General features: G+C 37.0%; 1 protein-coding gene, 1 long non-coding RNA gene and 1 other non-coding gene across 5 annotated transcripts in view; 1 reads left to right on the top strand and 2 right to left on the bottom strand.

Moving 5' to 3' along the window:
- Positions 1–13,474, bottom strand: part of LOC134742357 (NAD(+) hydrolase sarm1) — a 93,094-nt gene extending 79,620 nt beyond the window's left edge. For 2 of the 3 annotated variants that reach the window (XM_063675433.1, XM_063675434.1), the window contains exon 1: positions 4,274–4,791. In XM_063675433.1, the coding sequence (XP_063531503.1) occupies positions 4,274–4,618 (345 nt within the window). In that variant the 5' untranslated portion in view covers positions 4,619–4,791. Of the gene's footprint in view, positions 1–4,273; positions 4,792–11,070; positions 11,268–12,906 lie in introns of those variants that run through there. The other variant, XM_063675432.1, reaches the window with a different exon arrangement.
- LOC134742428 (uncharacterized) overlaps positions 1–17,281 on the top strand; it is an 87,034-nt gene that overhangs the window by 10,179 nt on the left and 59,574 nt on the right. The window lies entirely within an intron of this gene.
- Positions 7,486–7,558, bottom strand: Trnas-cga (transfer RNA serine (anticodon CGA)). The gene has a single exon. It is a non-coding gene; the product is annotated as a tRNA-Ser (tRNA).

The following is a 17,281-nucleotide window of genomic DNA, read 5'->3' as shown; positions in this document are numbered from 1 at the left end:
TTCCGAGCTAAGTCAATGACACAGTGAGTGTGAGTAACTCTCTATAGTGACGTGCAAATTCAAGGAATATTCTAAATTTAAAGGTTTATTCACTATTTTGATTTCGGACACGATTTTGTGAGTCAGATTCGTAGGAGAGCATATTCAGAATGTTTACTTTCAGTTACAGAAGGCAAAACCATGTTATGAGTCCACATTCCAAATTTGAAACCAGTTGGTTTAATCAATTTCCGTGTGTTTTCAGTTTCTAGATATTTAACACTAATCACGATATTGATTTAGAAATTTCAGACTAAAAAATAATTCAATATGTGTTAAGATTATCTCAAAATGAAATTAATTCGTCTATTGGAAACCATAGATGACAACACTAATGATTTTGGCCATTTGTTGGGAAACGCGGTCACTTGCCCGCTGGTTTAATAAAATTGATAATGCATCGACATTTGCCGATTCGACTGAAAAGCAAATGTCCTAAACATCTCTAATTTGACTTGATAAATCCATCCATAAAGTAATTTAACTAATAGCTGTTCTGGTGCAAGCTAGGGATGTTACAGAAGCTGAGCCACAGGCTAGCAAATTTAATCGCAAGTGTTTTTTTAAATTCATATTTTATCCTAAGACAAAAAGTACACTTAGTAGGCTTACTTGTTACAAAAACTATTGTACTTCAATAACGTGCCCATCAGTATTTTTTCGTGTTTTGTGTGTTTAAATTATTGGTTACTCCGCCACACGTTTACCTTGACGACTAAACTAAGTACTTATTGTCATAATTTTAATTTGTTACGTAATGTAAACGTGTTATGTATTAATGGCTTTATTAGATTCAACATATAATAAGGTATTTCATGAATGTAAGTCATGGTCCATCCATCTATTAGTATACCATACTTATCACCATATAGGTAAGTAGGTTAACCATGTTTACCATAATGTCATCATTTTAACAAAAATATATATTTATTTTTGTGGACTTTGGCTAAGTAACGCCTGATTAAATTTAAATTTGTAGATGCACGTAAATAAAAATGTTCGTATACGTTGCTCGTTAATTATTATAAACAGGTAGCCAATATTCACACTAATGTGGGCTTATCTTGTACGTGTGTAAGGTGCGAGGTCCTTGACAATTAATACATGCAAGTTAGATCATCGCTGGAACCTGTCCACGCTTTAATGTTCCAAGTGTGTCTACATAATGTGAAAAGCTATATTAAAAATTGAAAAGCTACTTTTGTAAATTAAATATTAATAAACACTAACTATTCCGATACACCTCATACACCCTTTAAGAAGTTGTGCGCAATGATGCAAATGACAATTTTTATTTTTATTTTAGGGACATTTTTTTTTATTATGGACTAAGTGGAGTACTCATGCATGTTGTTAGTTTATTAGTTGTAAGTGCTCCTTATTTTTTTTTCATGCTTCTATTCCGATCTGTACCTACATACCTATATCAAGATATTTAAGTACTCTTTCTGCAAACTGCACGTTTTCAGGCGTTTGTATATTTAGGAGAAGGTAATAGTTATTAATACATTATGAATTATTAATTCCTGTAATAAGTACATATCTATCTGACTTGTTGTTATAAAATAAATAACTAATGAACGTGTGTTCTGTCAAACATGTCTAATGAGCGTATTATGCAAAAAAATATTTATTGCTGTGTCTATCAGTCCGCCGGACGATATCGGCCTGTCAGTTAAAACAAAAATTTGACAGTTTCGAACAACTGACAGGCCGATATCGTCCGGCGGACTGATAGTCAGTGGGCCCCTTTTAGATGCCAAATACGTATTAAATGATTAAAATATACTAACCATAACAATAAAGTTAAGAAAGTAGGTACCAATAACGGTACTGTCCCATCCCTAAACATTCCGTTGTACGTTCAATTTTATGCTGTCTTTTGAATCCAAAAAGGTGAAGGAGGTAAGCTGAATATTAATTGTGATATTTTCGGCGCATACCTTTCCTCATTTTAGTCACGGCAAATTTAATTATTTTTAACTTTTTAAATATTATTTTCACAATAATAATAGTTAATAATTGAAACACAGGTTCTTTTCTGAATTTGGGGGTATTATTATCGCATCTTAAGACAGATCTGTTACTCAGCTGTATGTCCCAAATAGTCTTGTGTATACATAGAAAGTTGCGTATATGTATAAATATACCTACTTATTAAACAAATATGAATACAAACAATATAGTTTTCCTGTGTACTAATATTTATGAGCGTGTAAAGTGGCAGTAAAGTTCGGTATATATATTATAACAATTTGTCAAGCGCTATTCAAGTTGTGTTTGATACATTATTTGACTTGTTAAAAAAATAAGCAGTTACCCTAGTAAATTTATTATTTGGATACCAATGTTTTATTCTTGCACAGTTTATTTAGTAACAAAAAATATCCTTTAATCATAATTGTAAAGGCAAAAAAATATATATATATGAAAAAAAATGAAAATGAAAAATATATTTATTTTGCACACAAAAATGGGAATTTGCAGATTTAGTATACATGAGGTTCAGGTTGCGCGCATACAGCGGTACATTTAAAACAGTATGAACAGGGGTCCCCAAACTAGGCATAGCCTGTATCTTGGGCGACCAGTTAGTGAATTAAAAACTAGATTGAAAAAAAAGAAAGTATGTCTAAAGATGAAGATAGGTGCTAGTGCTAATAACCTTAGCTACTAGGGATTTACGTTGGTCAGTCTGTCAGTCAAGTCTCTTACGGCTAAGTGTCTATACCTATAGGTTAAATGTCTAATTATGTAACATAGAGTACCACTACATATGGACAGAAATTGAGGCTTATGGCCGCGATATTTATATATATATAAACAAAAAACCCGACTGCACAATAAAAAGAGGAAAACACACAAGCCCCACAAGAATATTGTTGAATCAAATGCTAAAACCAAGTTATGGAATACCGTTTAAACAATATAAAATGCACTATGAAATGTGTTCGTAATCGATAGTTAAATAAATAAAAACTTATTCTAAATACTAACTACATATAATTTATAAATGTTGATGGTAAGTATCGCAGGCGGGGACCAACAGAGGGTTACTTATAGTCATTTTGGTTCTTGGTTGTTAAGTTCACTATTTAGCAGAATGTTACTTAGGTAGGTATTTTCGTTGGAGGCGGTCAAGTTGGTCCCCGCCTGCGATACTTACCATCAACATTTATAAATTATATGTAGTTAGTATTTAGAATAAGTTTTTATTTATTTAACTATCGATTACGAACACATTTCATAGTGCATTTTATATTGTTTAAACGGTATTCCATAACTTGGTTTTAGCATTTGATTCAACAATATTCTTGTGGGGCTTGTTTTCCTCTTTTTATTGTGCAGTCGGGTTTTTTGTTTTTTTATAATAAATATTTTTTTATTTATAACTTTTTAGCTGTTTTTATTTAACGAAAATTTTGTAGATTATTATGTAAGTACCAGTTGCAGAACAAGTTATTTGCTCATTGCTTGCTGACGCGTGGGTGGCTTGAGTTTACGAAGAATTAACATGTTCCTGTAGGAATTTCGGGATAAAATGTATCCTATGACACTCCCGTGATCAAGACGAATCTGAACCTCATACATCAAAATCTATCAAGCCGTTTAGGCTACGGGAGGCCACAAAGAAACAGACATACATACATACATACATACTTACATACACTCGAAAAACATTACCCTCCTCCTTTGGCAGTCGGGTAAAAATTGCATACTATAAATATATACTTAACGGCTATTACATATGTTTTGATTGACAGCACACGTTTCATAACACAGTCCACTACAATACGTTAAGTTAATTAGTGAATCGTATGTGGTAATGATAACACGGCGTCATAATATGCCTGTCGCCATACTTCTCAAAAGTATTATACACCATATTCATTCATAGGGTCATTTTACTTTTCAGATGCGTACTTACGTGTAAGTAGTGTAGTAAACAAGCATCTGTTTTATTGACTGAGACCCTTACGATAAGGAACGTAAATAAACAAGATAGCGCTTGAGAGCCATTATCAAGAGCAGCTGATGCAAAGCAGAAGTTCTCAGACGTCGGAATGATAAAAGGATTTATTGAACCATATTGAAACGTGCCAGAAAATATTACTAGAACATTTAAAACGAAATACGTGATACAAGATAAAAGAAAACGCTTTTAGTAGAACTATTTTCTACTAAAAGCGTTTTCTTTTATCTATATTGATGGGAATGAAAATGGTAGGCTGACCTGTGTGAAGAATCGCTCCCTCGCTTCGGCCATGCTTTCGTTACGTTGTCCGTCGTTGTCGGTGCCGGTGGTTCCCGGTTCCTGCACATTTGGCTGCGACCGGCCATCGGGCACATCTTCGGCAGGAGGCGCGGCCTGCGTCAGCGCTTCTGCTGACGCAGCAGCAGGCGCAGCGCGCTCGGAAGAGTCCTCGGCCATCACTTTACAATCCGCACTGGGTTTACCACCAACAACGTTATTCTTCGCACTAACTCCTTTCGACTTTTCCTTCTTCTGTTTCTTCGGCTTTTTTGTCTTCTTGCCCTCGTGGAAGCGTCCGCTAGCGCAGCACTGCACATTACCCATGTCTGGTCGCGCGCATGTCGCGTTCACTCGGTCGGCGGGAGTCGGCTCGGTCGGTCGGTCGTTCGGTCGCGTCGGCGGCAGCGCCGGCTCGCGAATGAGGCTCAGCGTCGCGGCGCGCACCCGCCGGTATTTTTGACGCAAACTTCGAAATCGCGCTGACCGCCGATTACGCGGATACCGCCGACGAAGGATCGCATCCGAAAGCCGAACCGCGTGTCGGTCGCGGTGGCGTCATCGTGCCCCCGGCCCCCGCGCCGCAAGGTCAAGGCGTGATCATTGTTCCCGGTGCTGGCTAGACGCGCGCCGCCACCGCGATGAGATGCCCGGCGGCAACCTAACCACGGTTCACCACCAACAACAGGCGCGCCAAGGTTCCGCACGCCACCGTTGACCGTATCGATCACACATTACAAACTTCACGACGAGAACAATCCGAGCTCAAACACGTTTGAAGAAGGTTTTACGATCGATCGTACAGTCTCGCATATAATCAGCCTCACGTCCTGTGCTAAACTAACTCGTAATTCTCGTAAACGAGTGGCAAGGCTCGGTATGTCCTAAGCGACCTTATTCCGTTTTATTTGTTCCGCGATGTTGATACCGCACGTGTTGTGGCAGCGGTTGCCGGGCGACCGCTGATAAACAGTGGTACGCCACGAGAGAAGCGTCGTAATGCAAACAAGTTACTTTGCAACTGAAAACCCTTGTCAAGCTAGATGTAATTAACAAACAACTATGTTGAGGATTAAAATAGAGTTGCAATATAGGTTTTTTGTCTTCAAGCGCAATATTTAGGGCAAAGATACAATATTTCCGGTCCATATAAAACTAAGTAGAGTGTAGTTTAGGGCAGTTTCAGAATAGCCTTTTTTTCTGTGCGTGTAGGTACGGTCGTTTCGGCGCGCACTTACACGCGCTCGTTGATAGACCAGCAAATGTAATTTTAGATCTAAAAGAGAATAATTAAGTATCACAGCTGGTTTACTTATTTAGTCTAGATGCCATAACATACTCATAATGGGTCTAAGATGAGCGAAAATTAAGTAATCGAGCCTAGTCGTAACTAAGCTCCAAAGCTCAAAGCGTATCCAATCCAAGGCTTGTAGTCTAAGTTTGCCAATGACTAAGTACTAAACGATTGTTTAGATACTTTATAGGATATGCTCACTACCAATTCCACCTATTGCAAACATCATGCTATTAGTATGGGCACGGTGTATGCCATAAATTTAAGTACATACATTTATCGGCATGAATTTAGGCTTCAAACATGCTTGCGGAATGTATAATAGAATTTCAAGATACATTTAATGTCTTTTCTCATATAAAGGAACGTGAAGCGCCGTTTGTGGTATACATATACCTTAGGTACATGAACGCTATTATATCAGTCCCCGGCAAGCTCGGCCGAATTGCACCTTCCCGTACTTTTTTTATTATTTTTTCCAAAAAATATACTTATGTCTAGGTATACAAAAGTTTCGCCAAACTGTAGACAGTTTTTTGGGCGAATAGTGCGCTCTCAATTATTGTTATAAGTAAGTACCTACTTTTTATGCGTTATACCTGCTGAGTACAGAACAAACTGTATATGTATACTATACTTAGGTTAAGTTTAATCTAAATATGTTAACATACAAACGTAGTTCCGCTCTCATTTTAAAACTACGTGTTGGATTGTAATCAAACTTTGCACATACATGGGGTATATCTAGGTCTCAAATTAGTTTATATAGCTCCAGTTTATAAAATAAACGAACTAGAGCAAAAACAAGTTTTGTATGAAAAACTTAAATTCGCTGTATTTTTTAACTATGGTAAATAAAATTAGCTTAGCTACAAACGTAGTTACTCTATTTCGTTTGTTTTATAAATTGGAGCTATATAAACTAATTACAGACCTAGATATACCTTATGTCATTGTATGTGCAAAGTTTCATTACAATCCAACACATAGTTTTAAAATGAGAGCGGAACTACGTTTGTACGGGAAGGTGCAATTCGGCCAAGCTTGCCGGGGACTCTTAAGCGCTTACAATGAAAGAGAAGTCACGTCACATACAATCAGGGATCGGATACCGGTATTTTCTGTATGGGAAAGAAAACTGTATTTTTTCGTTCTTTGTTAATTATTTCATTTCTAAGTGGGCAATCTAATAATACGAAGTCGTTACCTAAAAACACAACTGAGTACTTACTACATTTCGAAGTTTTTGTAAAAAAACCGGTTTCGATCCCTGTATACAAGGCTTAAGGGATAAATATGCTACATAGATCCATCGTTATCAACATAATGCATCCACGAGAACTTTGATCTACATACCTATCTCATATATGACCTTACCTTACTCATCTTCGGAAACAGAACACCTTAATGTAGAATAAATGAAAAGTGAAAAATCTCACTATCTCGGCGAGACTCAAACTCGCGACTCTGGATCACTGGCCCATCGCTCTGTCAACTGAGCTACCGAGACTTCACGCGATGATAGCGAATATGTCCACCATATCACTCATATGAGCGGCTTCGCTTTCTCTAAGCTTTATGTTATCGTTTGCAGACGTTTCTGCATAATACAAAATTAAAATAAACCTGCATATACGTCGAATTATAAGTTGCCGCATATTTATTCTAAACTTATCAACGTTTGCATTGAAACCCGGCGCCAACTTTTGTTACTCAGTCTATAAATCACACGTATACTACCTACCTATCATACGGCACATACCTACTGAAAATATTCTTCACCTAATGTTGTTTGTGGTCGCGATCCTCATCAATGAGGTACCGAGGAAGAAGAAGAAGAAGAATGTTATAAACTGTAATAGATGTCATATATTAAAGAAAAAGTAACGAAGCCCTCCAGTGGTGAAGGCCGGATTCGAACCGGCGTCTTTAGCTATCGCGGCTAACGCCATGAACCCCTAGGCCACCTCACCACGGCGGTAACCGTCCCAATTTCTCGGCTATATGCCATCTTAGTAAGACCACAGGGCGGACATGCTATAGCGCTATACATCAAAAATCACTTTTTCTATGTGTGAACGGCACGTCTGTACACGCGTCATGCGTCATAGTGTGAGTAAGTTGCTTAAAAATAGTACTGAGCGGCCGGCAAACGGCCGTCAACCTGCTGTCGCGGGGCGAGGTAATTCGAATCGGGGCGGGGCGGTGCGTGGCCGTTCTGTATGATAATACTATTACTTATTCTGTGGTAAGACTAGGCGTCTTTGACCAGCTCTAAGGGCAAGCAGTGCGCGCTTGCACCTCCTAAACGAATACCTAACGGAATGGGATGTCTTATTTAGTACTAGCTTTTGCCCGCGACTTCGTCTGCGTGGAATTAGTAATTTGGGTACCTTAATTTTTATCTGCTTTTTAATCCATCCTTTTTTTACCCCCAAATTGGTCCACACTATACATTTCGACCCCATTTTTTACACCCTTAAGGGATGATTTCGTGGATAAAAGTTATTCTATATCCTTTCCCACAGCTCAAACTATCCCCATACCAAGTTTCATCTAAATCGGTTCAGCGGTTATTGATTCCCCATACAAATTTCCACCCCCCTTTTCACCCCCTTGAGGGGTGAATTCTGGGATAAAAAGTATCCTATGTCCTTCCCCGGGACTCAAACTATCTGTATACCAAATTTCATCTAAATCGATTCAGCGGTTTAAGCGTGAAGAGGGAACACACAGACAGACAGACAGACAGACAGACTTTCGCATTTATAATATTAGTATGGATAGTAGTGTGACTACTTAAAAACACAAATCAAAATATTTTATAAAATAATTTGACTCCAGTGACTAATGGGAAGTGGGTCATCTCAACCTGCAGACAGCGTCAACGCAGATTCAGGCAGACGACAGATGCGAACTATTTAGGGCATGCGACGCAATTTCATGTCGCAACCACCAGTTACTAATATCGATAAATGCTACTTACCCTTTAAAAACCGGACAAATGCGAGTCGGACTCGGCCACCGAGGGTTCCGTACTTTTTAGTATTTGCTATTATAGCGGCAACAGAAATACATCATCTGTGAAAATTTCAACTGTCTAGCTATCACGGTTCATGAGATACAGCCTGGTGACAGACAGACGGACAGTGGAGTATTAGTAATAGGATCCCGTTTTTACCTTTTGGGTATCCTTAAAATGAACCTTATACCAACTGCATGAGCTTCATTATTAAATTTTGATTACTAAGTTTAACATTACTTAAAGTCTATATCCAGGGATATTAACGGGTTGTAAAATGTAAATTGGGACCTGTGAGAAGAAAAATTTGGTTTCTTTATGACATGCTCGCCAATACGTGGTTAATTGTTTCAGATAAATTTATAAGTATTACGAAAGAGAGAGTATGTATGTAGTACCAAGTAGTACCTGTATAACGCATGGTCTGAGCACTAATAAGTGTACATTTTCATAATATTGACATAATGCTTGTTAAACGTTTCTTTACTACAAGTTTCAATAAAGACTTCCTCTTCTTCTCCTTGTTTTCCTGTTACCCCCTGCTGGGGTGTAGGGCTAGAATCTTATAAAATCTTATCGAATCTTTCAATAAAGACTAATGTAATAATAGCTATATTATTACCGCGCAACTATATATTATGTACTTTTAATAGTTTTAATTGAAATTACAAAACCAGAATAGCCTATAGTCTCTGTAAAAACTACACATTTAGTTTATTAATTTAAATAAGAGTTTATACAACTATTGCGGAATAGTTGTATAAACTCTTTTTAAAATTACTAAACTGTACTTGGCTGGTACAGACCAGCCAAGTCATATTTTACCAATATTTCCAGTAGGTAAACATCCAATAACTAGCCACTTCTAATATTTCTTCTTCCTAATACTTCAGCAATGAATTTGTGTCTAACAACTAAAATAAAATAATATGATAAACCCTTTACAATTTAAAAGAGAAAAATAAAAAGTCCTAAGAATTTAAATAGATTTCTTATATATTGTACTAATTTGGTAAAGTCGAAAAAGATGTGTAGGTACTTATATTTTTCGATTTGAGTCGCTGATTCATTACATTATACCATGGAGCGATAATAAACCAATTTGTTCCAGACTAACGATCTATTTCAACTTAACAGCCGTTTTAAACAAGCAAAAGCTGTTCTTAAAGTATATATGTTTTGTTTTAAAAGTCATTTATCACAATTATCGCCGTTTTAATTTGGCATTTTTCGCAAAATGCTGCGAGAATGTACACATTTATTTATAACTCTAAATCTGTCAGTTAGGTACTGTAGGTAGATACATATTTATATTTTAAGAAAAGTGTCACGAGTCACGACGGGTTCAGTGCAATCACGTGTAGTCGGTATAAAAGAGAAAATAATACAGATTTTTAAATAAAAAATGAAGGTAACAAAATTGCACAAAAGTGGTAAAGGTATGCATTTAAAATTAAAGTTTATTATTTACGAAAAATCGAAAATACTACACTAATATGTGACTAGCTAACTACACTAATTGTGATGGTAGTAAAACACCTATATCCGTGTCAGGGTCACTTTGCGAGAAACTTCGTCATGTCATTCTTAATTATTAACATACAAATAACCCAATTGATGAAGATGTGAATATATGTTGATGATATTGATAGTATCTTTCAGTCTTCATCCCATATAATTTATGCAGATGACACTAAAATATATAAAACTATTAGGAAATATAATGACTGTGTTGCATTACAATCCGATTTGTCACAATTTGAGGACTATTGTCCGCGAAATAATTTAATTCTAAACACTAAGAAATGCTACACTATCACATTGTCCCGTAAACAGAATCCTATTACTTTTTATTATAAATTAGCTGGTAGCAGTGTCTCACGTGTATCGTCGATCCGAGATTTAGGGATTACTCTGGACGCTAAACTATCTCCTTTAATGAACATATAGATCAAATTGTGGAAGAGCATATAAACAATTAGGAATGATCTTGCGTTTAAGTAAACCATTCAAAGGTGCATTCACGTTGAAAGTCCTGTATTACTCTTTCGTCCGTAGTATTTTGGAGTTTGGCAGTGTTGTTTGGAGCCCACATTTTGGTATTCATGTCTCGAAAGGATTCCGATTTTTTTTTTGTAAGTCCCTTGATTATAAAACCGGCCGCTATAACTGTGACTATCTTTCGTCAGCAGCATTATTAGAAATCACATACTATACATACTATTAGAAAACATTTCCTTCAAAATTTCTAGGTTCCACTCACGTTCTAAACCTACCTTTTTCTATCTCCTCCTGTGTCACACAGTATGCAAAACAATCTTTATTTAGGCGCACTTGTAAATTACTTTGTTGTCCTAGTAGTTTAACTGCTGGTCCAGTTTTAAATGTGTAGAGGTCTGCAACATCCTCTTTAGGCAATTTTTCGTGTATACCGATATATAATCTTGTTAAACATAAACTTACCGTATCATCATCGCTTTCCTGCATAGCCATAACCGCTTCTCGTTCCATTAGCTGCTGCTCAGAGCATAGCTGCTGGTCCATCTCTGCCGTATCCAACTCCAGCTGTGGGGAGGAGAGCAGCTCTTCCTCTTGAGAGAGTGGCTCGTGGTTGTGAGAATGTGGCAGTTTGGCCGTCAGTGTACGGAAGTTGAGACGAGCTGGAATGGAGAAAGGTATTAGCTTTAAAACTTTAGTTCATAGAGTAAGAAAATGCCTTCCGAAAATCTGGATAAACTTAATTTTGGTCGTCAATGTGCCAAATTACATATTACCGTTGGTCCTATCAAATCAAAAGTCTCATGGTCCCAACATCATATATCCACAACCACATACATCCCAACTGCAGTACTGAACGCGTCCCCGCATTGAAATCATCAAGATACGAGTACATAGAACCAAGAAATGCAGAATTTGTAGCAACTAAGAAGAGAGAGCGGAATGTATCTGTTGAAAAACATCATGTTAACCTTTCCCCGTTTCCCGGTTGCGTCCTAAAGGATGACTCACGGCAGAACGGCCCAGGTCCGGGCCGAAGCAACCGACGCTTCGTTTTCTATGACAGGTGACCGGTGATCACGTGATGCTTTCTATAGAAAACGAAGTGTCGGATGCCTCGGCCCGGACCCGAACCGTTCTAATGTGAGTCATTTTTAAGGCAGCACGCAGCAGTTAGTCTCAAGATTGGGCGTTGCTAGATTTTACTTACAATGGTTTCCATCATCGAAATGGTATTTGTAATCAAACGATATTCCGTGCATAAGTTCCGCGTAGGTCAATGTTACGAGTCAAGTATCGAACCCATGACTTCTACGCGTGAAAGCCAGACACCTACACCATTCGGCTATCACAGCTCTAATGAACCTCACCACGGAGCACATTATTCGCTCTAAAAAAAGTAAATACATTAAGGGTATTTTAAGAAACCTGATTCAATTTCATTTAAATTTTTTTAGCAATACATAATTTTTTATCTAGGATAATTAATTTCAATTCAAAAATCATGATTAACTTAAGTCAGCCAAACTAGGACGGAGGTCAGTAAAACTAAATTTACCTTCAGAGAAACCGTCTTAAACAGCTAAGATAGCTCAATTTTTAAAAGAAATTATAAATTTGTAATTAAGTTGATGTAAAATATATAAATGCATGATGGGAGAAATATGAATTGTGATAGTTACCGAAAGTTACCTATAATCGCATTTTTGTCCAAAGTGCTAACACTTTGCCGCAGCAAAGTAAAAATAAACTTTGCCTTTTCCTTCCTAACTTTACTTTTACTTTTCCTTTTATTTTCGCTGAAATGCAATTAAAACTTACCTGTTTTATCTTCAACCGACGCTAACCTATTTAATAGGTAAGACATACGCACTTATGTTCTATTGTCAAAATAATGGTCAACTTTAACTACTTGCTATAACCAGTTCAAAAAGCCATATGGAAAAGCTTACAGTCACGGCATGTGTGAATATCAGTCGATCTGGCCACCGCTCTGTTCCGTATCAATATTGAAATGCAAATATTTTATCCCGCAGTGTTTGTCGTAAAACAAATTCAATGACGTCATAGAGATAAATGGCAGATTAAAATGCATATGTGGTTTGTATTGAAAGTGTGGTCGGGTTATTGAAATATTTAGGATTTAGGTGCGAGTACCCATCGTTTCTTACAGACTGTTTCATATATCTGTAAGCACATGAAGTTTTCTGATTTAAAAAAAATTTACGTAAACGGATTTGGGTTAATCTCGAAGATCGTCCCCTAAAAAGAAGAAAACAGACAACAGGTAGCATAACTTACCCTTTTGTTGGTTTCTTTGAAGTTCCTTCATGGCTTCCCGCGCATTGTACAAAGTCTGTGTAGTGCAAGACGAAACAGGTCTGATGGAGATTCTCTGCAGCCCGCTCCCTTGCAGTAACGTAGCCATTACTCGTTTAGGTTCCTCCTTTTCCGGGCTTCTGCTGTACGTCCCGTACACATTCTGCTCTTGATCATCATCCATATCGACGAAGCTTTCCTCAAACCGCTCGAAGCTCTCTAGATCAGAGTCCAACTCGCCTCGCGAACCGTGGGCTTTTGGGCAGTAGAATGATTCTGAGTTACGACGATATTCTATTGCCTTTGGATCTGGAGTGGAGAAGCTTCTCATGACGTAGCCTCTTTGGCGGGGTGCGCTTTCTTGATCCCTTTGCGTTGACGGTGAAGAGTAACTTCTAGGAAGCAGGCTTCGAGACGCTGGTATCATCTTACGCTGCTGTGGCTGATTAGATCTGATCGATATCAAGCTTCGTCCTCGCCCCGCACTGTGCGGCGTTGGGTCCTTGCGCCGCATAACTTATTAACAAAGACGTGCGGTACTCACTAGATCCTTTAATTGACTGAGACTAGAAACTGTTGGACATTCGCATGTAACTTCACCCGTGCACCAATCGTGTCGGGAACTAGATCTTGTTTCCAATATTTCTGTATAATGAGTTAATTCGATCTGTCAGGACACGCATAACGCACAGATTGAATTGCTCGAAGGTTGCTCGGATGATATGTCATATGGTAGCAACACGATAGTCCTAGAGATAAAGCTGATGGGCATGCGTATACGCCACAATTAAGATTAATTACGGAGATTTCGCCCCCGCGGTCAGATCTGCGATAAGTTTTTGACTTAATCAACCGAACACGTGTGCGCGTATTTGTGACAAATCTAATTTCATGGTCCCGTTTTAAGTCGCAATTAATTGCACGATATTGATCGACACAGCTTAGCCAGTCACGGTATTAAAAACACACACATAACACACCACATAACAAGATTATTCATCAAACAAAGTTCTAAACTGCTGAAAGTTGTTATTCACACTAAACAAGCCAGTATGGCAGTGGTAAACATTATGCTAAATTGTATAGTCCAAGATCACGTGTCGTAAGACTCGTAAGGGCAGCCTGCCACACTGAGCTTTCGGCGCTCAATGCGAAGAGGTTGCGCAGGAGCATCGTAGGCGGACAACTTTCTCTTCGCGCTTACATGATGGGCTTTAGATTAATCACTCGTATTAAATACGCTTCGGTGATTTTTTTATCGCCAAAAATTATAGGAATCACCTTCTAATTTAGGTATTACGTGAACTTTATTAATTGCCTTGTCGTAATCGTAATACGGTACGGTATATACGTATGTTATGTTCGTATTAATTCGTGTATCAGTTATCATTTGATCGGATGTGTAATTATTCTCATGTACATCAATAATTAATATAATATGTACCTACCAGAATTCGTAGATATGAATCATTTTATCAAGTATATGTTTGGTAATAAATGTCGTTTTATCGAGAATTATTGATTCGTAAATAATGTAGGTAAATATAGTTTAAAGGCCTAACCGTACCTAATGCAGCACGACATAGGTAGCTGCTGCCTTATATCTAGTTTTTGGTGTGGCACTTTCTACCGAAGTTCGATTACCGGATGTAGGAATGTATTGCCGAGCGTTCCTTCTCACGAAATATCGGAGCAATCGATATGCTAAAGGTAATTTTACTGGTTGGTTGCTAGCAGTAGAAATAATAGATTGTATCATAAGGGAGCTAAATGACATATTGAACATATGATTCGCTTTACCTGGTTTCGTACTTCCAACAAACTAAATAAGGTCCGTCACGATAGGTGAAAGGGTCAAGACGTTGAAGCGATTGGGATTATCATGGTGTGACTGGTATAAACAGATAATTGGTCATACCGACAACTTTTATGCGACATGTTATTGGCTCTTATCTTAACAAAAAAGAAGCTATTATTGTCTACCCTGTGTAAAGGGCTTTCAACAGGCCCACAGTGTACCTCACAAGGTTTAACAATTACTATGCGTTGAAATATATACCTTATTTGTACAATACAAAACGCCATATTTACTATACCATCGTCAGGCTTTCAGAGCTTGACAAAGTAACCTATCCATCAATCAGGAGTAATAACTATTGTGGTTTTAATTACGTTGTGAAAGGTTTGTAAATAAATAAGTTTGTTATAATGGCAAAGGTCAGACATTCAATAGTTATTCGTTTAAATATTCCAAAATTGAACAACGAGCGTAGCGAGTGGTTCTAAAAGTGGAATCTTGAGCGTTGCGAGGTTTTCAAGGCACGAGGGTTAAACAAATTTTAACACCGAGTGAAACACAAAAAAATATCACCACACCTACGTGAGGAAAATAGTAACTGTAAAATATCAAACCAAATCAAATCAAATCCAAATGAGCGTTATTGAATATTTATTATTCAAATTCATAATTTAAAAATAAATTCTACTAGCCAACTTAAGGAAACAACTCAAAATTTGCATTCGATTTCTTTGCCACACATGTGGATAAAACGCAACTCTCTCATTAGTTGTTGAACAATCAAGAGAGCCTTTACCAGCTGGTGTGGTGAAAAATACAGTAGGTACGCGTCAGAAACTCTCATATGAATGTTACTGTAATTTAAAATTATATAATGAACCCACCCATAAATATTTATCTATATAGGTAGGTACAATACTAGCTTCTGCCCGCAACTTCGTCTGTGTTAAATAATGATATGATTACATAATAAAAACTAACTTAAGTCCTTTCCCGCGCCTCAATTCCTCAAACTAATGCCTCCTGCCAAATTTCATCTAAATCGGTTTAGCGGTTTAAGCGTGAAGAGGTTTAATTGGCGAACGAGGAAAATTTAGAAATTAGAACGTAGAAAAATAAGTGGGACCAAGATTGTTTAGCTCAAGTACATTGTGTTAATGGTTTTATTACCCTATTGCAAAAAAGCCATTAGTGATAACATTCATCGGTGCAAATAATATTTCTTCAACTATGCTTTCGGATTTATGATATTAGTAGAGATATAAATCGTCTGATTTTAATGCCATCTAGCGTAGTATCATGACTACTGAGACCAAGTAAGGTAAGTATCATAGTTAAGTTGAAAGATCACTGGTGTCAGAGCGTTTCGGAAGATGGTGCCACTACGTGCTAAAATAGTTTTTTATACTCTATATACTGTTAATTAGTATCAAAGTTAGATATAACTCCGTAATAAATACAGTCTAAAGAAAAAACGTGCCTCGAAAATTTGATTCTTGATTAGATGGCGCCACTACCTTTGGCCTACTCTCGTATAGAGGGCGTTGACGGTTTCATTTTTTGTTTAACAATTTTAACGCATATCAGTGAAAGGACATGGGTCAAAATCATATAAAAATAATAAATGCAAATAAAAAATCATTTGTTTTTAAATACATTTTATCGTATTTTTATAAATCTTCATATTTAGTTTTAAAGTGTGTCGATAGAAGGCAGTGAATTTACTGTGGCATAGAGTAACTTATACTAGAGCGGTACTGTCATAGTAAATTTTGTAACCCCAGTAAATTCACTGCCATCTGTCGACACACTTTAAAACTAAAAATGAAGATTTATAAAAATACAATAAAATGTATATATTTGCATTAATTATTTTTATGATTTTGACCCATGTTCTTTCACTGATATGCGTTAAAATTGTTAAATAACAAACGAAACCGTCAACGCCATCTATACGACAGTAGGCCAAAGCTAGTAGCGCCCTCTGATCGAGAATCAAATTTTCTTGATTTTCGAGGCACGGTTTTTCCTTAGACTGTATCCATCTATTACGGAGTTATATCTATCTTTGACTGTGCTTACAAAATTTACTATGACAGTTCCGCTCGATCCTATTGTATCCTCTTTGTTAGTATGCAGTGCTCGATTTATCAAAATTTTATTTCAATTAAAAACTTATTTATTTATCTAAACTTTATTGCACAAACAAAGAAAAATGTACAAATGGCGAACTTAATGCCTTCTTAACTAAAGCTTTTTTATGAAGGTGCAGGTGGTGAATGCTTTATGATGCATGGAATTAGGCTAGTTTAATTAAATTTGTATGCCAGTTTATAGGCACAATGTGGAGATCTTCTGTACTTACATATTGTAAATAGTTTTAAGACCTCTTTGTAAACCCATTATTGACAAATAAATAATCAATCAATCAATCAAAAGTACTTTCCATAGAAAATAGTAGAGGTGAGTAGAGACACTCATTTGTTTCTTGCATAGAAAATGTATGGGGTAATACTTTATACTTAGTTTAATAAACAGACTATAGTTTTGGTTAATAAA

Source organism: Cydia strobilella, chromosome 6, assembly GCF_947568885.1.
Source record: "Cydia strobilella chromosome 6, ilCydStro3.1, whole genome shotgun sequence".
NCBI lineage: Eukaryota > Metazoa > Arthropoda > Insecta > Lepidoptera > Tortricidae > Cydia > Cydia strobilella.
This window is presented reverse-complemented; position numbering and strand designations above follow the sequence as displayed.